At 28.7% G+C, this 23,866-nt stretch overlaps 2 protein-coding genes across 2 annotated transcripts; one reads left to right on the top strand and one right to left on the bottom strand.

Annotated features, from left to right (window-relative positions):
- The first annotated feature begins 1,091 nt into the window (after positions 1-1,091).
- LOC109604258 (myogenic-determination protein) lies at positions 1,092-21,744 on the top strand. Its single transcript, XM_020020787.2, has 4 exons — positions 1,092-1,799; positions 5,421-5,594; positions 11,757-11,835; positions 21,517-21,744. The coding sequence occupies exons 1-4, from the start codon at positions 1,371-1,373 to the stop codon at positions 21,612-21,614; spliced, it is 780 nt and encodes a 259-aa protein (XP_019876346.2). The 5' UTR covers positions 1,092-1,370; the 3' UTR covers positions 21,615-21,744.
- Positions 21,739-23,742, bottom strand: LOC126265806 (fatty acyl-CoA reductase 1-like). The gene is made up of 8 exons (XM_049968613.1): positions 23,551-23,742; positions 23,247-23,495; positions 23,031-23,179; positions 22,866-22,978; positions 22,613-22,805; positions 22,400-22,476; positions 22,169-22,349; positions 21,739-22,112 (listed from the first exon to the last, which is right to left on the bottom strand). The coding sequence occupies exons 1-8, from the start codon at positions 23,740-23,742 to the stop codon at positions 21,779-21,781; spliced, it is 1,488 nt and encodes a 495-aa protein (XP_049824570.1). The 3' UTR covers positions 21,739-21,778.
- Between the last annotated feature and the right edge of the window lie 124 nt (positions 23,743-23,866).

The raw sequence follows: 23,866 nt of genomic DNA, 5'->3' as shown, positions 1-23,866 counted from the left end.
AAGTTAATCAAACCCCAATTTTTTTAATTATTATAGTTCCTAAAACTTTATTCAGCATGTTTCTGAATAAATTTGCAAATTTAACATAATTTATTTATGTTCAAGTATATATAATAATTAATATTCAGTTAAATCTTATTTATCATAACCTAAATTAGTCTTTTTCACATCTAATATAATTTATGTTTAAATATTTAAAATAATTAATTTTAACATCACTCAGTTACATCTAATTTATCATAAGACTTTCATATATAGCATTATTAGCTAATTAGTTAATGTTTAAATTAAAGTTAATGTTAATAAATTTTCAGTTCAATCAACTTAAACCAATCTAACATAACTCAACTGTTTTTAATCCAAGTTAGTCTAACCTAACCTAATATTTTTTTATTATTTCTAGGTTCAAGCCAACCTAACCTAATTTATCCTACCCTAATATATCTTAACTAAACTAAATCTAATTTCACATTTTTTAGATATGTTAAAGCCCAAAATTTTTCATATTTTAAAGGAATGTTTCAATTTCAAATATATACAGGTATATTATTGCCATCTAATTGAATCCAATTCATCATAACCCAACTTAACCTAATTTAATTTAATCAAAACTATTCTAACCTTACATAATTTAATCTAACCTAACATATTGTGGTAAAGGTTTTAAAAAGTTTATTGACTTTTTCTACCAGTTTTAATCCGATGTACTTCTTTAACACTATAATTATATTATTTAAATAATATTATGTACATGAGGTGAGTTGAGTTGAGGTTTTGATGATGAACTTCGATAATTTGAGGCCACAAAACGGTCCAACTGGCACAACTCAATCTCCTCATCGTTATTTATACCAAAAACCTTTAATTAAATATGTACATTTTGCGTACGGTACTAATGCCTTATCACGGGCGTCGCATTAAATCACTCCCGAAACGCATGTATCAAAATGCGAGCGCAGCTTTTTGGCATCGCTTCAACAAATCGAAATGCGCCGCACTCGTTCGGTGACGGTCACACGGGGGCGCCCCCCCTGCCGCCGTTCTCATATGTTTTGTCACACAGATGCTGAACTGAAAAGAGACACCGACGGCCCGCCCGTCTCACGTCCGTGCACACGCATCTCAAGAATCGAAACGTTGGGAAGGGATGATTTAAATTTAAAATTGTCAGTTCCACCGGCTCTATTTCACCGAAAACATGTCGGAATTCGGCCCGTCGAGTGGTGGTACTCGTTGATGGGGTCTTTTCGTCGGACGGTCCTTTCGGGTGTTGAGGTTTTCGGGTCTCTGTCGGTCTGTGAAGGTGGGTTGAGGGCGAAGCCTTCGACACGTGCGTAGTTTGTCTTTGATTTTGGGGGTTAACAGCTAAGATGAACTTTTACCAGAACTACTATCAGAGCTACAACCAAAAAGCCGAAGACTACAAACAGTTCTATCTGCAAAAGTCTAAAGCTCAACAGCCAAACAAAGCTAGTGATTGTGAGAAAGTGTCGTACAAAGAGAACTATGAGGCTAAGGCGACCAATGCGAAGGTGATCAAAGAGGAGCAGACCAAGAACAACAACGAGGAGGAGTCGAAGAGCAACAGACCCGACACGGGTTACGTGAGCGCCGAAAGTTCTATAGAAAGTGACGATGAAAAGGATACGAATCACATTTTGGAGCCTGCGAACGGTTCTTGTACGGTTAATGGACCTAGGAAATGTCTCGCTTGGGCCTGCAAGGCATGCAAGAAGAAGACATTGGCTATTGACAGGAGGAAAGCCGCCACTTTGAGGGAGAGGAGGCGACTGAGAAAAGTAAGGATAATGATTAGGATGTTTTGGTGCCGTCGGATGATAAATTTCTTAATTAGATGTTGTCACAAGATCTTATTTTATTATAAACAACTTTTCATCGAATAATCTGTAAAAAATACTGAAGATTTCGTAATTATATACATAAATAAATTTTCAATAAAAATCATAAAATCTTGAACAGATAAAGAGAAATTTAAAATTAAATTATAATTATTTTTTTATCGTTTATAATAATAATAAAGAAATAACAAAAAATTCTTCCTTTTAAATGTATACATCTCTTAAATTATGAATTAAAATATTAATTAGTAAATACTATAAGTAAATTATTGTGTAGTTTTGTAAATACACATATAGAAGGTGATAAATAAATTACAAATAATAAAGATAAAAACCAAATTAATAAATATTCAAAAGTGGTGTGCAATACAAAACTGGGTCAGATAACTTTAATTTTCTAATTACTTTTAGTATATTTTCTGTGCCAATTAACATAATACACAAGAAAAATTAAGTGAAAATAAAATATTAAATAATAGTTCATAAAAATTATTAATTTAATTTTTTTTATTTGTTTAAAAGTAAATATAATGAACCTAATAAATAATTAACATTTAATTGATATTAAATTAATTAGATTTTATAAAGAGACATTTTCTTATTTCTATTTATATTTTAATTTTGTTAATTTTATATATTTAATAAAATAATACATTATTTTTTTATGAAATTCTAAAATTTAAATTTATTTACTAAAATAATAATTATCAACTAAAATATTACTTAAAATAAAATAATTTAATAAAATTTTATAAATATAAACTTTCATTTTTTATCAATTTCAAATTTAGATGACTTTTTAAGATAATTTAATTATATGATAATAATAAATTATAATTAAAATGAATTAATTTAATAATTGTTGTTCAACTTTTCTTAAGAATAATTTTAATAATAATTATTATTATTATATTTGTATAGATGTAAAATATAAGAAATATTAATTAAAATTTAATAAATTTTTATTTCAATTTAATTTCTAAATAAAACTAATTTATTTACAAATATAAACATTTAAATTTGAACTTAGAAAATAGAATTTCAATAGTTTTTAATCATTTTTAAATTTATTTAATTCATTAAATATATTTATTTATTTAAATAGGAATTATTAATTTAAATTATAATTAAAATGAATGAAACTTTTCTTAAGATTCTTTTGAATAAATTTTTTAAAGCTTGAATAATACATGAATAATATGAAAAAAAATTAATTTAATTTTAAACGAAGACAAACTTAAAAACAATAATTTTAATAGTTATTTATAACTTCTAAATTTTAAATTTATTTAGTTAAACAATAATTATTAATTTAGGAAATAAATAAAATGAATTAATCTAATAAAATTGGTATTATTATCTTAAAAGTCATCCTAATAGTTATTTTTAATATTTATAATTATTATTTAAACTTATATAAATGTAAAATATAAAAAATATTAATTATTTTTAATTAATTTAATTAATTTAGTTCGTTTTATTTTAAAATATAGAGTTTCAATAGTTTTTTTTTATGATTTTTTCAATTTTAAATTTAGATAATCCTTTAAAATTATTTATTTAAAAATAATTATTAATGTAGATTATAATTAAAATAAAGTAAACTAATAAAATTATCAGTGAAACTTTTCTAAAGAATTATTTTAATAAATATTTTTAAAACTTATTATTAATAATATAATATTTGTATAAATATAAAATATAAAAATTATTATATAAAATTTAATTAATTTTTAATATAATCTAATTGTTTTAATTAGTATTATTTTGAAATCTAAATTTTCAAATTAAGAGAAATTTATAAATTAGAGTTTTAATAGTATCTTATCATTTTTTATATTTTAATAATCCTTTTAAAATCATTTCTTTAAATAATAATTATAATATAATTTAATTTCTAAATAAAACTAATTAATTTAATTTAAATTATAATTAAAATGAATTATTCTAACAATATTGTTAATCTTTCCTTAAGACTTTTTTAATAAATATTTTTAAAGCTTGAATAATAAATGAATAAATAATATGAAAAAAAAATGAATTTAATTTAAATTTGAATTAATTTAAATTTTATTTAATTTTTAATTTAATTTAGTTGTTTTAATTAGTTTTATTTTGAAATCTAAAGTTTAAAATTAAGTGAATCTTATTAATTAGAATTTCAATAGTTTTTTATCATTATTTAAATATTAATTATTAATTTAGATTATAATTAAAATAAATTAATTTAATAAAATTGGTTAATATTTTCTTAAGAACTATTATAGTAATTATTTTTAAAACTTAATAATAATATTATATTATTTGTATAAATATAAAATATAAAAATATTAACTAAAGTTTAATTAATTTTTGATTTAATTTAATTGTTTTAGTTGTTTTTTTTTTCTTAAAATGTAAAATTTCAAATTAAGAGAAACTTAGAAATTAAGATTTAAATAATTTTTTATAATTTCTTAAATTTTATATTCAAATAATCCTTTAAAATTATTTATTTAAATTAATTATTATTATAATATTAATATAAAAATGTAAAACATAAAAAATATTAATTACGATTTAATTAATGTTTAAAAAAATTTATATAAAATTTAATTAATTTTTAATATAATTTAATTGTTTTAATTAGTTTATTTTGAATCTAAAGTTTTTAATTAAGAGAAACTTTGAAATTAGAATTTTATTAGTTTTTTATCATTTTAAAGTATTAAATTATGTTAATTCTTTATATTTATTTATTTAAATAATAATTAAAATGAATTAAATTAATAAAATTGATAAATTTTTGTTTGGTATAAAAATTTTAAATTTTAATTAGTTCTTAATTTAATTAAGCCTTTATAATTTTTTTACTTCTGATTAAAATTTATTAATTTATTGAAATTATTATACTTTTATTATTAGTAATATTTAAAATTTTTAGTATTTATTTAAAATTAATATATAAAATTAAAATTATAATCAAACTTTAATTAATTTTTTAACAAAAAGATATTAATGAAGAAAAACTTTAATTTCTGAATGTTCAAATTTTAAATTTATATTTAAAGATTAAATTTATTTACTAAAACAATAATATAATGTTTTAATTTAATATATAAAAAATATGAACTTTTGTCCTGTTTCAAAAGTCAAATTTAAACTAATTTTAAGAGATTTCAGCTTAACGAGTATTTATAGGACAGATAAATTAAGAATATTAATAGTTAACAACAAAATAAATTACATTTAGTGGCGTTTTAAATTTTGAATTTATTACCACTATTATAAATATGAAGCAAACTTTAGAATACGACCCTGCACCATTGTAGTACACAGAGTCATAAATCGTTTTCGTGTTTTTGTGTTTTGCATTACCCCACATTCATCATTATAAATAGTTGCGACAATTATAAATTGATTTTTATCCGCCGAAATTCCTCACCGCGATCAACTCAAGGCTACACCGAAATACTGAAGGAATTCACCGCAATTCTTTTTAACCACGTAACACGGAATTCGCTGAAAACGCCTGAAAACCAACTTGAGCCGTTTTTAACCGCCCGGTCAACGTTGTTACAGGTGAACGAGGCGTTCGAGCTGCTGAAGAAGAGGACGTGCAACAACCCGGGCCAGCGTTTGCCCAAAGTGGAGATCCTGCGCAGCGCCATCGAGTACATCGAGTACCTGGAGGAGATCCTGCAGGGCTCCAAAAGCAGCGCGGACGTTTCGCTGACCGGCGGCACCGATTATCTGGTGAGAACCCTTAAACGGAAGGATGTCGTCACCGTCAGATCCGTCGTCGCCTTTGTGACGAACGTCGTTGGCGTTGTTCGTCACTCCCATAACTCGACGTTTTAATCCTCACCAATTAACCGATTTCACGTCCATTCGTTTTTTCGCCCGGTACTAATTGGTTGTTATATAATTGTGACAGGGGGGTCATAAATCAAGATTCCATAATTTTCGTGTTGCCTCTGGATTTATATTAAGAATGCTCTCCGGTTACATGTGACGGCCACATGTTTGTACGCCGTTCCGTGATGCTTATCACTGCTGGACCAGAAAAAAATAATGGGATTCCATCCAAGGGGTAATTTTTTACGAAGCAATTCGACTCGGACTAAATATAATAATTTTTTTGACTTAATAACCATAAATTGAACCACAATGGAGTGGTTGGTTTGTGATTTTAGCCCGAAAAAATAAGGCGTCGAGATAAATTAGACAAGAAATTGGTGGGTGATCTGGTTCGCGGGGCCATAAATAAGTCTGGTCCCGCGTCTGGTCGTGTTCGGGTTATTATGAAAGCCCGTGCAAGAACAAGAAGGAAAAGAGCATGATTTTAATGCGAGCATCTCGCACTGTAGTAGCTATTAATCCAGTGTCTTTCTAGTTTCTGTCTGCACGAATTTGGAGACGAGCCAATGCGCCGGTTTGAAATATGCCACCGATCTGGTACTTTTGCCCTCTCATCTGCATTTCAGACATTGTACGCGACGAGTTAGTTCTGGTGGATTATCTAAGTGGATCTGGAATATAATGGATGCGATTGTGTCGTGGTTCAAATTTAGAATGTCACTAGCACAGTTCGTGAAATTCTTTTCTTTAATAATCAAATCTATTTTTGGGGGGCCGTTAAAAAAAGAAAATGATGATTAAATAAGATGAACCACTGACTTCCTCAACTTTCTTCTCTAATTGGGGATTCCAGATCAATTATAAAATGAAAAAAAGAGAAGCCTAAAATGAAAAATTGATATACATTAGTTACTCCAGATTTTGTTCACTGTCTTAAAGAAACGAATCAATTTTAGGGGACATCTGTTAAAATTAAATGACGATTACTGCCAATAAAAGTTCATAACTAACAAAACTAATTAGTTACCTTTTTAAAGAAGTTGAACCACTCTTTTCCTCAACTTTATTATCTAATTGGCAATTTCAGATCATTTATAAAACGAAAAGAAGATAAGGTTAGGACGAAAAACTGATATAAATTAGTTACTCCAGAATTAGTTACTTCATTTCTAAACAAACCAATGGTTCAAATTTAAAAAGGAACTGTTCTATCATAATTCACTGTTTCTTAAAGTAACAAATCAATTTTAGGAGATATCTGTTAAAAATTGGAAGACAATTACTGCCAATAAAAGTTTATAACTAACAAAACTAATTAGTTACCTTTTTAAAGAAGTTGAACCACTCTTTTCCTCAACTTTATTATCTAATTGGCAATTTCAGATCATTTATAAAACGAAAAGAAGATAAGGTTAGAACGAAAAACTGATATAAATTAGTTACTCCAGAATTAGTTACTTCATTTCTAAACAAACCAATGGTTCAAATTTAAAAAGGAACTGTTCTACCATAATTCACTGTTTCTTAAAGTAACAAATCAATTTTAGGAGATATCTGTTAAAAATTGGAAGACAATTACTGCCAATAAAAGTTTATAACTAACAAAACTAATTAGTTACCTTTTTAAAGAAGTTGAACCACTCTTTTCCTCAACTTTATTATCTAGTTGGCAAAACCAGATCATTTATTAAACGAAAAGAAGATAAGATTAGAACAAAAAACTGATATAAATTAGTTACTCCAGAATTAGCTACTTGATTTCTAAACAAATCAATGGTTCAAATTTAAAAAGAAACTGTTCTACATAGTTCACTGTTTATTAAAGAAACAAATCAATTTTAGGAAACATCTGTTAAAAAATAGAAGACAATTACTGCCAATAAAAATTTATAACTAACAAAACTAATTAGTTACCTTTTTAAAGAAGTTGAGTCACTTTGTTCCTCAACTTTATTATCTAATTGGCTATTTCAGATAATTTAGAAAACGAAAAGAAGATAAGGTTAGAACAAAAAACTCCAGAATAGAAAAAAAAAATAATATAATAATTAATTAATTCAAATAAGATGTTAAATTTCTGCTGAAAATATGAGTAAAAACAAACATTACAGGATTATTTTATTCACACCGTCTAATAATATTAGCCAGACAAATAAAACAAACAATCAAAGTTTAGAAATGATCGTAATGAAAATGTTTCGTTGAAATTTATATAGCAGTGGCGATTTTCCGACGGTAACATAAAACAAGACCACCAACTTGAGTGGTGACGTTTCCTTTACACACCTCGCATTCCAGTTAATAGAAATTTAAACGTGTGCTGAATGACGGAAACGATTTGGATGTTGTCTCCTGGATTTCGTCGCTCGGATCGTTTTAATTAGGAACGATGATCCCGAAATTACTTGTTCACTAAGTTAACTCATTATTATTATTAGGATGTGTTGGTGTTACTTAAGACAATTAAATTTAGATGAGAAAACAACGAATTAAATGTTAAAATTGATAAGTTATTCAAACTTTGTTTTAATTTTCTAATAATTTAATAAAATATGGATCAGCTGAAGCTGTGCAGCCTTATCATTTTTAGAAAATATTAATATAATTATTAAATTATTATTATTCATTATTATTAATTATCAGTTGAAGCTGTTATGTAAATTATATAACACAAAAATCTGACAGTTGAAGCTGTGGAGTATTATCATTTCTTAATAGTATTATTATCATTATTAATAGTATTAATAAGAATATCTATTAACTGAAGCTGAGCACCATTATTACTTTTAGGAAATATTAATATAAATTAAACACCACAAATATGTCACAGTTGAAGCTGTGCAGCATTATCATTTCTAGAAGATATTGAGATAAATTTAATATTATCATTATTAATGATGTTAATAAGAATTGTAATAATAATGATACGAATATCCATTAACTGAAGCTGAGTACCATTATTATTTTTAGGAAATATTAATTTAAATTAAACACCACAAATATCTGACAATTGAAGCTGTGCAGCATTATCATTTCCAGAAGATATTGAGATAAATTTAATATTAACATTATTAATGGTGTTAATAAGAATTGTAATAATAATGATACGAATATCCATTAACTGAAGCTGAGTACCATTATTACTTTTAGGAAATATTAATATAAATTAAACACCACAAATATCTGACAGTTGAAGCTGTGTGTGTCGTTCTGGTTTTTTTTATATGGTCCTGTCTTGTTTAGTATTTTTCGTTCTGTTGTCTATATGATCATTATCATTTCTAGAAGATATTGAGATAAATTTAATATTATCATTATTAATGGAGTTAATAAGAATTGTAATAATAATGATACGAATATCTATTAACTGAAGCTGAGCACCATTATTATTTTTAGGAAATATTAATATAAATTAAACACCACAAATATCTGACAGTTGAAGCTGTGCAGCATTATCATTTCTAGAAGATATTGAGATAAATTTAATATTAACATTATTAATGGTGTTAATACGAATTGTAGTAATAATGATACGAATATCTATTAACTGAAGCTGAGCACCATTATTACTTTTAGGAAATATTAATATAAATTAAGCACCACAAATATTTAACAGTTGAAGCTGTGCAGCATTATCATTTCTAGAAGATATTGAGATAAATTTAATATTAACATTATTAATGGTGTTAATAAGAATTGTAATAATAATGATACGAATATCTATTAACTGAAGCTGAGCACCATTATTACTTTTAGGAAATATTAATATAAATTAAACACCACAAATATCTGACAGTTGAAGCTGTGCATCATTATCATTTCTAGAAGATATTGAGATAAATTTAATATTATCATTATTAATGGAGTTAATAAGAATTGTAATAATAATGATACGAATATCTATTAACTGAAGCTGAGCACCATTATTATTTTAGGAAATATTAATATAAATTAAATACCACAAATATCTGACAGTTGAAGCTGTGCAGCATTATCATTTCTAGAAGATATTGAGATAAATTTAATATTAACATTATTAATGGTGTTAATACGAATTGTAGTAATAATGATACGAATATCTATTAACTGAAGTTGAGCACCATTATTACTTTTAGGAAATATTAATATAAATTAAGCACCACAAATATTTAACAGTTGAAGCTGTGCAGCATTATCATTTCTAGAAGATATTGAGATAAATTTAATATTATCATTATTAATGGAGTTAATAAGAATTGTAATAATAATGATACGAATATCTATTAACTGAAGCTGAGCACCATTATTATTTTAGGAAATATTAATATAAATTAAATACCACAAATATCTGACAATTGAAGCTGTGCAGCATTATCATTTCTAAAAGATATTCAGATAAATTTAATATTATCATTATTAATGGTGTTAATAAGAATTGTAATAATAATGATACGAATATCTATTAATTGAAGCTGAGCACCATTATTACATGTAGGAATTTTTAAATTAAATAAGACAAATATCTGACAGTTGAAGCTGTACAGTATTATCATTTCTAGAAAATATTGAGATAATAATCAAATAATTATATTCTATTAGCTGAAGCTGAGTAGCATATTCAGTATTTATTGATATAAATATTTTACGATGATTATTATTATATTTATTAATGTGTGAAGCATTAAGACAAGATATGTAATTTCATCTCATTTTTAATTGCTCACAAAATATAATGTGAACTAAACACTGCAAGTGTGTCATCACTTCCGCTTTGCAATGCGACAAAATTACGTAACACTTCTCGCAAAAGAAAAAAAAGACATTAAAATAAAAAATGCACGTTTTAAAGCGCCCATTAATTATATTATTTCGAAACCGCCTCGATGCCCATGTAGATGTTACTGGGCAGATAAATCACCGCGTCCAGATATTAATAATATGCCAATTATTGGACCGGATTTATAGTCCATTTCTTCAAATCGAAAATAGAAACATCACCCATTAATTTATATATATTTGTTGCGTTTTATCTCGCGCGTCTAATCCGCGGTTTTATTTTCGTCAAATATTTAATGTGCCGTCCAGCCGGGGGGCTGTGTGTGGGGGAGGGGAGGGGGCGATAATGAAGCGGCCCGCCCGATTGTTTTGACAGCGCGATACCTTTATAAATGTCGGGCTGAAAGTTCGGCACACGGTATTAAGGATTTCATATTTCAATTGTGACAGCAAGTTAAATGGATACACGCTGTCTAATTGAGTTTGAGATGTGTCATTTGGGTGTTATCTACGGTTTACTATTTGCTCGTGCTTTTTCATTTTTATCGGTCCAAGTTTTTTCTTTTTCGTTTCGAAAAAAACTGTAACAAATTATTTTTGTTTGGGTTTGAGATATATGATGCTTTTAGCTGTGTTAGGTTGCTGAAATTTCAGCAGTTACGTCTCAATAATGCTGAAAATTATTTTTAAACTACACCCGGTGACACAGAAAACAGAATTAGTAGTTCCAGTGGTCAGATTTTATTTACTTTGTTGGTCCCCATGCTATGCCATCTCTAGTCGAAGCTGATGGTCCACCAAAGTGTGTGGAGGAAGAGCTACTTCCTGACTTTGATGTCCCATTGGTGATAAGTTTGGAGATTTTGCTAATGATGGCAACAAGTTTACTTTAGAATGTTAGAAACACTCCCAAATAATCCTTGTAACATAAGGTCTGGCTTTATCTTTTTGGAAAACTGAATTTTGAAGGGTTTTAAGATATGGAACCAAATGGAGTTAGGATGATCTCTTATATTTTGACGTCCATGTCTTCCTGAAGGTGCCCTATGTCGTCTTCGACGACCTTCCTCTCACCAAGCTCTTCAACAGTTCCAGACATTGCTTCCACTCTAGTCCATTCGATTGGCAACTTGCACCAACAAAATTCTTGGCTTTGAAGCTTCAATCACTCACTTAATCTACTAATGACATTTAAAATGAATGGAAGAAAGGTTTAACCTATAAAAACTCTTAGAAAGTAACCAAATATTGACCAACTTTGACCCCCAGACTTGTCTTTGATTAAATAATGGCTTATTTCAGAACACATCATCAGGACAATACGTGTGTGAGAGGCTGCAACAGTTCACGGAACCACTGGCGAAGTTCTCCTCACAAAACGGTGAGTTAAAACTGAATAATTCGTGTTTAATTAAATTACAATCTTATGGTTTGTGTGAGGAATGTATGTACGAGTAAATAACGGACGTTAAGACTTTATGACCGTCATAAATTTACTTGTTAATATGACATTGTATCAAATTTTATTATTTTCCTTTATGAATTTCAAAAAAAAAAAAATAGCCATGAAAGTTGCAGTAAATCTGCAGCAGTTACGTCTAAAAATAAGCTGGTCCAATTTTTTGACATTCTTGGACAATAGTTAAATTAATTTTTGCCAGAATGAACCGAAATATTACAGAAAACCGGTGTAAGTAACACAACTCCAGACATGTTGGCATCCGAATTTGATGTGCAAGAATGCAAAACGAGTGGAGATGTAGGCGTGTCCACATGACAGATCTTAGATGCCGTAACGGGCTAATTTGTCTATTTCCGTGCGATATTTTGACTAGCGTCGTGCCAATGGGTCGAAATACACGATTTAGGCATTAACCCCGCACCATCTGGACCGTTTTTGGATCCGCATCCGATGTTTTACCGCTTCCACTAATTTGTACACATGGAAACGGGATTAAGGAACACTTAATCCAGATGTCAATCCCTAAATCTACCTTTTACTAATGGATTTCTGGTTTTATGGAGTCGTTACCGTTTATTTATTGTGTTCTGGGACTTTTTAATTTTATTGTTCACAACTTCACACGGTATCTGGGGGTAAAATTTTGTTCTCATGTTTCAGGATCTTTAAAAATATTTATGTTGTTTCTCTACTTACACAAGAAACAATAAATTGCAGTAAACTAATAAGTTAATAGAAATACTATAGTTAAACAGTATTTGGGGGAAGTACAGGTGTAATGTTACTGCTTTCAAGTTTCAGTATCTTAAAAAATATTTATATTGTTTCGTTACTGACACAAGAAGCAATAAATTGTAATAAACTATTAATATTTCTAATAAGTTAATAGAAACACAATATTCAAACAGTATTTGGGGGAAGTACAGGTGTAATATTACTGCTTTCAAGTTTCAGCACCTTTAAAAATATTTATATTGTTTCGTTACTGACACAAGAAACAATCAATTGTAATAAACTAGTAATATTTCTAACAAGTTAATAGAAACACAATAATCAAACAGTATTTGGGGGAAGTACAGGTGTAATATTACTGCTTTCAAGTTTCAGCATCTTTAAAAATATTTATATTGTTTCGTTACTGACACAAGAAGCAATAAATTGTAATAAACTAGTAATATATCCAATAAGTTAATAGAAACACAATAATCAACAGTATTTGGAGGAAGTACAGGTGTAATATTACTGTTCTCAAGTTTCAGCATCTTTAAAAATATTTATATTGTTTCGTTACTGACACAAGAAACAATAAATTGTAATAAACCAGTAATATTTCTAATAAGTTAATAGAAACACAATAATCAAACAGTATTTGGGGGAAGTACAGGTGTAATATTACTGCTCTCAAGTTTCAGCATCTTTAAAAATATTTATATTGTTTCGTTACTGACACAAGAACCAATAAATTGTAATAAACTAGTAATATTTCTAATAAGTTAATAGAAACACAATAGTTAATAGTATTTGGGGGAAGTACAGGTGTAATATTACTGCTTTCAAGTTTCAGCATCTTTAAAAATATTTATATTGTTTCGTTACTGACACAAGAAGCAATAAATTGTAATAAACTAGTAATATATCCAATAAGTTAATAGAAACACAATAATCAACAGTATTTGGAGGAAGTACAGGTGTAATAATACTGTTCTCAAGTTTCAGCATCTTTAAAAATATTTATATTGTTTCGTTACTGACACAAGAAACAATAAATTGTAATAAACCAGTAATATTTCTAATAAGTTAATAGAAACACAATAATCAAACAGTATTTGGGGGAAGTACAGGTGTAATATTACTGCTCTCAAGTTTCAGCATCTTTAAAAATATTTATATTGTTTCGTTACTGACACAAGAACCAATAAATTGTAATAAACTAGTAATATTTCTAATAAGTTAATAGAAACACAATAATCAAACAGTATTTGGGGGAAGTACAGGTGTAATATTACTGCTTTCAAGTTTCAGCATCTTTAAAAATATTTATATTGTTTCGTTACTGACACAAGAACCAATAAATTGTAATAAACTAGTAATATTTCTAATAAGTTAATAGAAACACAATAATTAAACAGTATTTGGGGGAAGTACAGGTGTAATACTACTGCTCTCATGTTTCAGCATCTTTAAAAATATTTATATTGTTTCGTTACTGACACAAGAACCAATAAATTGTAATAAACTAGTAATATTTCTAATAAGTTAATAGAAACACAATAATCAAACAGTATTTGGGGGAAGTACAGGTGTAATATTACTGCTTTCAAGTTTCAGCATCTTTAAAAATATTTATATTGTTTCGTTACTGACACAAGAAGCAATAAATTGTAATAAACTAGTAATATATCCAATAAGTTAATAGAAACACAATAATCAACAATATTTGGAGGAAGTACAGGTGTAATACTACTGCTCTCATGTTTCAGCATCTTTAAAAATATTTATATTGTTTCGTTACTGACACAAGAAGCAATAAATTGTAATAAACTAGTAATATTTCCAATAAGTTAATAGAAACACAATAATCAAACAGTATTTGGGGGAAATACAGGTGTAATATTACTGCTTTCAAGTTTCAGCATCTTTAAAAATATTTATATTGTTTCGTTACTGACACAAGAAGCAATAAATTGTAATAAACTAGTAATATTTCCAATAAGTTAATAGAAACACAATAATCAAACAGTATTTGGGGAAAGTACAGGTGTAATATTACTGCTTTTAAGTTTCAGCATCCTTAAAAATATTTATATTGTTTCGTTACTGACACAAGAAACAATAAATTGTAATAAACTAGTAATATTTATAATAAGTTAATAGAAAACCAATAATTAAACAGTATTTTGGGAAAGTACAGGTGTAATATTACTGTTTTCAAGTTTCCGCATCTTTAAAAATATTTATATTGTTCCGTTACTGACACGAGAAACAGTAAATTTAGTAAATCAGTAACATTTTATGTGATTAATAATGTGTAGAAAACAATAAATAGAAAATAAAGCTTGGGGGAAGTACAGGTGTGGAGTTACGGCGGCGATCGTTAAAAGCACATATTTCCGATTTTCGCACGCGGCACAATTAATAATGGAACGTTTGTGGAGACGTTTAAAAGAGCATAGGAACGTTTATTCGTCCACAAATATTTCATTGGGCCGTATATTAAACCTTTGTGTGTCCAACGACAACTGCACAGTACATCTGGTTTATTAAGCCGACGGTTTATTTATTTTATAATCGCCGTTACCGGCCAAACGACATATATAAGGCCTGTCAACATTCATCATATGTTACGGTGACTTTGTAGAGCGCGAAAACTGCTACCGCAAAAACAACTATTTCAAATTGTATTATTCCGGTCATCAATCTAAACCTCTCCAAAATGTTCGAGGTACTTTTAATTATTTACTATTTTTTTTTTGTATACATAGTTTAATAAACTTTCAGCATCCAAAAAAAGATTTTAAATGCTTTTTTTCATATTGTTAGTTTTTAATTTAAATCCTGAAACTCCTGTACTTCCCCCAAATGCTTTTTGATTATTGTGTTCCTATTAACTAAATATAAAAATTAGTATTTATTGTATTTCTATTAACTTATTAGAAGTATTACTAGCTTATTACAATTGATTGTTTCTTGTGTCAGTAACGAAACAATATAAATATTTTTAAAGATGCTGAAACTTAAGAGCGGTAATATTACACCTATACTTCCGCCAAATACTGTTTGATTATTGTGTTTCTTTTAACTTATTAGAAATATTATTAGTTTATAACAATTTATTGTTTCTTGTGTCTGTAACGAAACAATATAAATATTTTTAAAGATGCTGAAACTTGAAAGCAGTAATATTACACCTGTACTTCCTCCAAATACAGTTTGATTATTGTGTTTCTATTATCTTATTAGAAATGTTACAAGTTTATTACAATTTATTGTTTCTTGTGTCAGTAACCAAACAATATAAATGTTTTTAAAGATGCTGAAACTTGAGAGCAGTAATATTACACCTGTACTTCCTCCAAATACTGTTTGATTATTGTGTTTCTATTATCTTATATTACAAGTTTATTACAATTTATTGTTTCTTGTGTCAGTAACCAAACAATATAAATGTTTTTAAAGATGCTGAAACTTGAGAGCAGTAATATTACACCTGTACTTCCTCCAAATACTGTTTGATTATTGTGTTTCTATTATCTTATTAGAAATATTACAAGTTTATTACAATTTATTGTTTCTTGTGTCAGTAACCAAACAATATAAATGTTTTTAAAGATGCTGAAACTTGAGAGCAGTAATATTACACCTGTACTTCTCCCAAATACTGTTTGATTATTGTGTTTCTATTAACTTATTGGAAATATTACTAGTTTATTACAATTTATTGTTTTTTGTGTCAGTAACGAAACAATATAAATATTTTTAAAGATGCTGAAACTTGAGAGCGGTAATATTACACCTGTACTTCCCCCAAATACTGTTTGATTATTGTGTTTCTATTAACTTATTAGAAATATTACTTGTTTGTTACAATTTATTGTTTCTTGTGTCAGTAACCAAACAATATAAATGTTTTTAAAGATGCTGAAACTCGAGAGCAGTAATATTACACCTGTACTTCTCCCAAATACTGTTTGATTATTGTGTTTCTATTAACTTATTGGAAATATTACCAGATTATTACAATTTATTGTTTTTTGTGTCAGTAACGAAACAATATAAATATTTTTAAAGATGCTGAAACTTGAAAGCTGTAATATTACACCTGTACTTCCCACAAATACTGTTTAATTATTGGGTTTCTATTAACTAATTAGAAATATTACTATTTTAATACACTTTATTGTTAAAAGTCTCTTACTAAAGATACTAGAAGTAATATCAATTGTTGTTCCTCTATATTAAAGTTGTAGAGATATATAAACAAAATGAGTATAACATTAATAAGAAATATTTTGTAAAATAGTGGAAAAAACCAAATCATTAACTCAAGTATAAATGTTGGTGAAGGAAAACAATGGACGTCATAAAAAGGAGAGGAAATTGAAGAAACTATATTGTTTCAAACATTTTTAAATCTAAAAATTGAAGTAGGTTACATTCCCCCAACAAATTCAACCATTACATCTGAACGAAGAACCAACGACATTGTTCCCGGATCTAATTTTACCAACGCACCGATGATATATGCGTATTTGACAAACGTCCCGGCGACAGATTTTCAAAACATATAAATTGTCCTCGCCACCTTAAGTGGCGTGAAATATCTTAACACCTAAATATACTTAGCTAAGAGATGGAGCGGCGGATGCCGTAAAAATCCATCGGCCCTTTCACATGGATAATTTTAAGAGGCAGTTTTGTTAAACACCGACGCCTGTCATCGGCTATTTTTGATCGTTTCAAGATACGTCGAATCAAAACCGCACCGGAAACGTCTCGTACTCGCCAAATTGTTCGCCAACGTTTGACACGTTTGACGTACGACTGCTCTTAAGACCTTTCGAAGACCTCGACTTGCACGGCGGAGCAAAAAACCGAATGAAATCCATTAAAATTCGTACTCTATAAATAATTGCACGTCACATAAACTCGTACGTGGCCGGTTCCAACGTAAATATCGCGGTGTTCAATAAAAATAAATGTAATGTGTGTCCAACTTTTTCAAACAAATCGTCCCATTTACAATCCTAGTAGAAAAGTTTGTTTATTAAGTTATTTTATTTTTAGCCGGCTCATTATTTTAATAGGCCAATAAATCATTTGTTTCAGCCACCACCATGTTTAATTAGCGGCAAATGAAAAATCGAATGTCGTTTATTATTAGATCGGTGACGTTTGTTTTTAAATAAATTAATTAATTAATTACTAAAATTTGAACAAATTAAACATTTATTTGTAGATATAATTGATGTCCTTTAATAAGTTAGGTTAGGTTAGGTTACAGGGACATTAACCTAAAAATTAATGTCGATAGGCAACCAATAGAATTTTAATAAACAAAATGGGAGGAACATATAAATTTAATGTACGTGGTACGTGTTCAAAGAGATTTTGATGTTGAATTCCGCTCAGCAGTGACACTGAAACGGTATTAAATTCTATAATTGTAGCTTAGCCACTATAAGATGCTCTTTGACATAAAAGCTCTTGTAATGATACAAATTTACAAAGTTTAGAGTTTATTTATACACTATAAAATATATCGTTTTGCCGTTGATATATATTTTTGGCTCGCGCTAGACATTAACGGCTTTTTGAAAATAGCAGACGACAGATCTGAGAACCGTTATTTTTTTTTTTATTGTCGCTATAGCGGACATAAAGCGGGGGAATAATTTGTTGGATTTTATGGGGGCTTTTTAGTGAGATGTTCGGTTTTACGGTCATAAAAAATTACTAATCCCCGGGTTATTTGTACCGGACCGCTGATTGGTGTGACAACCAAACGCCAAACAGACCTGATTCCGGTGGACTAATTTAACTCAAATTTTAATATAGATCGTAGAAGGGACTGAAAAACATATTTACTTTAATTTTTTAAGATAAAATAAAAATAACATATACACTTAACATAATATAACAAACAGAAGGTGTTTGGGAGAAGTACAGGTGTGATATTACTTCTACTAAGTTTCAGGATTTTCAGGAAATATTTGTATTGTTTCGTTACTGAAACAAGAAACAAAAAATTGTTCTAAAATAGTAATATTTCTAATTAGTTAATAGAAACACAATAATCAAACAGTATTTGGGGGAAGTACAGGTGTAATATTACTGCTCTCAAGTTTCAGCATCTTTAAAAATATTTATATTGTTTCGTTACTGACACAAGAAGCAATAAATTGTAATAAACTAGTAATATTTTCAATAAGTTAATAGAAACACTATAATCAAACAGTATTTGGGGGAAGTACAGGTGTAATATTACTGCTCTCAAATTTCAGTTTTTTTAAAAATATTTATATTGTTTCGTTACTGACACAAGAAACAATAAAATGTAATAAACTGGTAATATTTCTAATAAGTTAATAGAAACACAATAATTAAATAGTATTTGGGGGAAGTACAGGTGTAATATTACAGCTCTCAAGTTTCAGCATCTTTAAAAATATTTATATTGTTTCGTTACTGACACAAGAAACAATAAATTGTGATAAACTAGTAATATTTCTAATAAGTTAATAGAAACACAATAATCAAACAGTATTTGGGGGAAGTATAGATGTAATATTACTGCTCTCGAGTTTCAACACCTTTAAAAATATTTATATTGTTTTGTTACTGACACAAGAAACAATAAATTGTAATAAACTAGTAATATTTCCAATAAGTTAATAGAAACACAATAATCAAACAGTATTTGGGGGAAGTACAGGTGTAATATTACTGCTTTCAAGTTTCAGCATCTTTAAAAATATTTATATTGTATCGTTAGTGACATAAGAAACAATAAATTGTAATAAACTAGTAATATTTCTAATAAGTTAATAGAAACACAATAATCAAACAGTATTTGGGGGAAGTATAGGTGTAATATTACTGCTTTCAAGTTTCAGCATCTTTAAAAATATTTATATTGTTTCGTTACTGACATAAGAAACAATAAATTGTAATAAACTAGTAATATTTCCAATAAGTTAATAGAAACACAATAATCAAACAGTATTTGGGGGAAGTACAGGTGTAATATTACTGCTTTCAAGTTTCAGCATCTTTAAAAATATTTATATTGTATCGTTACTGACATAAGAAACAATAAATTGTAATAAACTAGTAATATTTCTAATAAGTTAATAGAAACACAATAATCAAACAGTATTTGGAGGAAGTATAGGTGTAATATTACTGCTCTCGAGTTTCAACACCTTTAAAAATATTTATATTGTTTTGTTACTGACACAAGAAGCAATAAATTGTAATAAACTAGTAATATTTCCAATAAGTTAATAAAAACACAATAATCAAACAGTATTTGGGGGAAGTACAGGTGTAATATTACTGCTTTCAAGTTTCAGCATCTTTAAAAATATTTATATTGTATCGTTACTGACACAAGAAGCAATAAATTGTAATAAACTAGTAATATTTTTAATAAGTTAATAGAAACACTATAATCAAACAGTATTTGGGGGAAGTACAGGTGTAATATTACTGCTCTCAAGTTTCAGCATCTTTAAAAATATTTATATTGTTTCGTTACTGACACAAGAAGCAATAAATTGTAATAAACTAGTAATATTTTCAATAAGTTAATAGAAACACTATAATCAAACAGTATTTGGGGGAAGTACAGGTGTAATATTACTGCTCTCAAATTTCAGCATTTTTAAAAATATTTATATTGTTTCGTTACTGACACAAGAAACAATAAAATGTAATAAACTGGTAATATTTCTAATAAGTTAATAGAAACACAATAATTAAATAGTATTTGGGGGAAGTACAGGTGTAATATTACAGCTCTCAAGTTTCAGCATCTTTAAAAATATTTATATTGTTTTGTTACTGACACAAGAAGCAATAAATTGTAATAAACCAGTAATATTTCTAATAAGTTAATAGAAACACAATAATCAAATAGTATTTGGGGGAAGTACAGGTGTAATATTACTGCTCTCAAGTTTCAACACCTTTAAAAATATTTATATTATTTCGTTACTGACATAAAAAACAATAAATTGTAATAAACTAGTAATATTTCTAATAAGTTAATAGAAACACAATAATCAAACAGTATTTGGGGGAAGTACAGGTGTAATATTACCGCTTTCAAATTTCAGACACGTTGTTCATAATTTTCTTTGAGTTATCGATATAATTTCTTCTTTACAGTTACTTAAATTTAGAGAAGAAGAAGAAGAAGAAAGAAAGTTTGTGCTTCTTCCAATTATGATCAACAATTGAGCATCAATTTTCTTTCACTTGTATGTTGTCGTAACTTGGCCAAACTCCCGAAAACAAAAAAAAACCACATAAATCCATTGTAGTGTCCCCGAGGTCGACCAAAATCCCCGTTAAATCTAAAAATAATAATCATATCATAGACACCATCAGTCAGATTATTAGTTTACAAAACACGACGATATTTACGACACCCGATGCGACCCATTAAATTGTCCGTAACAAAAAGCGGAAGTCCATAAATCCACCGAGTTTCGAAATGATCACGATTGACTGCGGGGAACGTCTAATTTTAGTCAAGGGCTCCTCCAGAATGTGAATAAATATCAATAAAATCACCAAGAAGGCACGCCTCGTGCTTTACTGGGGAGTTTTTATGGACGTTTTCGTCTCGGTATTTTCAGTCGGCCTAATTGTATGGCCGTTAAGGTTTTATGGTTTATGGACTCTCGAATGGAAAAGAACAAAGTCCGTTTTATGTCAGTCAAACGGGCGAACACGTGTTGTTGATTTCGCGTGCCGAATTAAAATTGAAAATCAGTGTCATAAGTCGCAACATCATTAATATAAACGTGTCAATTATCAATTGTTTCGGGACAAAACGTTTAAGTCTAAAACATTCAATTGTTTGTTTTGTTTCAGGCTTCGACGTAGCTACGACGACATCAAGCCTGGATTGCCTCAATTTAATCGTGCAAAGCATCACGAACAAAAAAGCTAACAATAACGAACCGACATAACTTAACCTTAAGTACAATTTGGTTTTATTCCTTTTCAGAGTAGAAGTGCCAAACAAAGTGAACAATTCCTAAGAATGTTTAATTTATTTTGAATTATTTATTTAATATTAATAAAAGCAATTACCTATTTTGTGTTGTTTAATATTGTTACTACTCGGTTAAAGTTATAAGTAAGTCAACTTCAATAAAAAGTAAGTAAAACACATAAATAAAGCAAAACATATGAAATAGTGGAAGAACTTCTTTTTGTACAACATGCTGATGTCATCATCTGGAGTGTTATCCTTTAGAATGTACTTTTTGATGCCCTTTATAATGTTGAGTAACAATTCATTGTAGTCCACTTGTTCCATGTCGAAATAAAACAACTCCTTGTCTTCAGGACTTAAGCTTTGAAACAATCTCCTCGTGTTGTCCGATTTGAAGTACCACTCGTTCATCATGAAGAACGTCAGAACTTGGCTCAGTCGTTCGTATTTGTGATAAAATTTCACCAAGCTACAATTATATTTTGTTAAATTTGTTTTGTTTATTTTAAGCTTTAAATTTTTTACACTGGCTTCTTCCCAAGGCAATAGGCACAAAAGTCTAAGAAGTAATAAGGTAAGGTGTGTAGAAAGAAGGAGTAAATTTTGTAGAGGGTTTCGTTTTGGGTGGAGATTATAAATGGGTACGACCATCCACTGTTAGTACCGACTTTGTATGTGTATTTAAATAATTTATCGTTTATTTCACCTAAAATATTGCCTTTAATTGATATGTTTAGTTATAATTGATGGACGTACCAAGAGTAATTGGTTTAATGCTGGAACTTACGCAGTTGAACACTGGTACTTCTTGTTTTTGTTCTTTGCTGAAAAAACTTCAAACCATTAAACGTTCGAATAGAAAAGAAATTTGTTCTTATAGTTTCTTTTGGCTAAATAAAATATAGTTGGGTCAAAGATGATTGTCAGTCGATCATTTTTGATCCCACAGTATTACATTTGGACAAATACCTTTTTGTATGATTGTACCACCCCACAGTGATTATTTCATTGACAACATGGTCTACAGGAATAACATCTAACACGTTGTCAGGTCCCCAAATGATTGTCCTGATAAAACCTAAGCCTATAGCCAAAATCAAACCTGTAATACCTATTGCTCTGTCCACAAAGCCAGGCACAGGTTGTTTTTCAGTGACTACAACTAAGAAAATATATTAATTAATTGATTTTATTAAAAATTTACATGTAAGTATGTTATTACCAATTGAAGGCCTTAAAATACTAATGGGCAGATCCAACCCTTCTTTTTGTATCATATATTCTGTGGCGTTTTTGGTCAACACGTACGTGTTAGTAAAACCACCTGTTAGCAACCTAGAAGATCACACAATTAAGGTTGTTTGATTAAAATCATGCCATCACAAACCTCTTCTTAACAACGTCATCAACTATGTCTTTGTCGAAGTTATCCACAAGCAACAACAGTTTCTCTGGTAGAATTTTTGGTTCATAAACGGTTTCCTCCACAATTTGTCTGTTGGGGTTGGAGTAAGCAGTGGAAACATGGACGAACGACTAAAATTAATATACAAAACCCTTTTAAAACAACTTGTTTGACACGGAGACAGTAAAGTAATGTTACCTGGAGGTTGCTCATCTTCTTGCACAAATTTAGAATGTCTCTGGTGGCTCCGACGTTAATTTTGACGGCAAGTGAAAGTTGTTCAATGAAATTTACGGTTGCAGCACAATGGAAGACGCAGTTCACTTCCTTCATCAGGATATCCATGTCGGCTTCGGCCAGACCAAGGTTCGGCAGCTCCAGATTCCCCTTTATCAGATTGATCTTGGTTGCGAAGGTGGGATCTGATGCTTTCAACGTGTCGAAGATCTGTCACCACAAATGGACGGATGAATTAAATAAAAGTTAACTGTAGTGAACTTACTGGTGATGAGAACAACTCCGTAAACCGTTCCTTCTCAGTTTTATCATGTTTGGCACGAACCAACAGGTAAATCCTATTAAAATTTAAACTTCTAAGACACTTCTCCAGCAAAACTTTGCCAATAAAACCGGTTGCTCCGGTTATTAGCAACACTTTGTTTTCGTAAAACTGTTGGATTTGTGAACCAGACATTGCTGCCAGCCTGTAGTAATTGTGCAGTGAAAATCACCTTTATATTTAATAAGGAAGTTATCTAGCTCAGACACAATTGACATTGAATTAAACATCAGTTATTTTATCTTGTACTTGTTCACTT

Source organism: Aethina tumida, chromosome 6, assembly GCF_024364675.1.
Source record: "Aethina tumida isolate Nest 87 chromosome 6, icAetTumi1.1, whole genome shotgun sequence".
Taxonomy (NCBI): domain Eukaryota; kingdom Metazoa; phylum Arthropoda; class Insecta; order Coleoptera; family Nitidulidae; genus Aethina; species Aethina tumida.
Note: the sequence above shows the minus strand (reverse complement) of the source record. Positions and strands in the feature narration are given on the sequence as shown.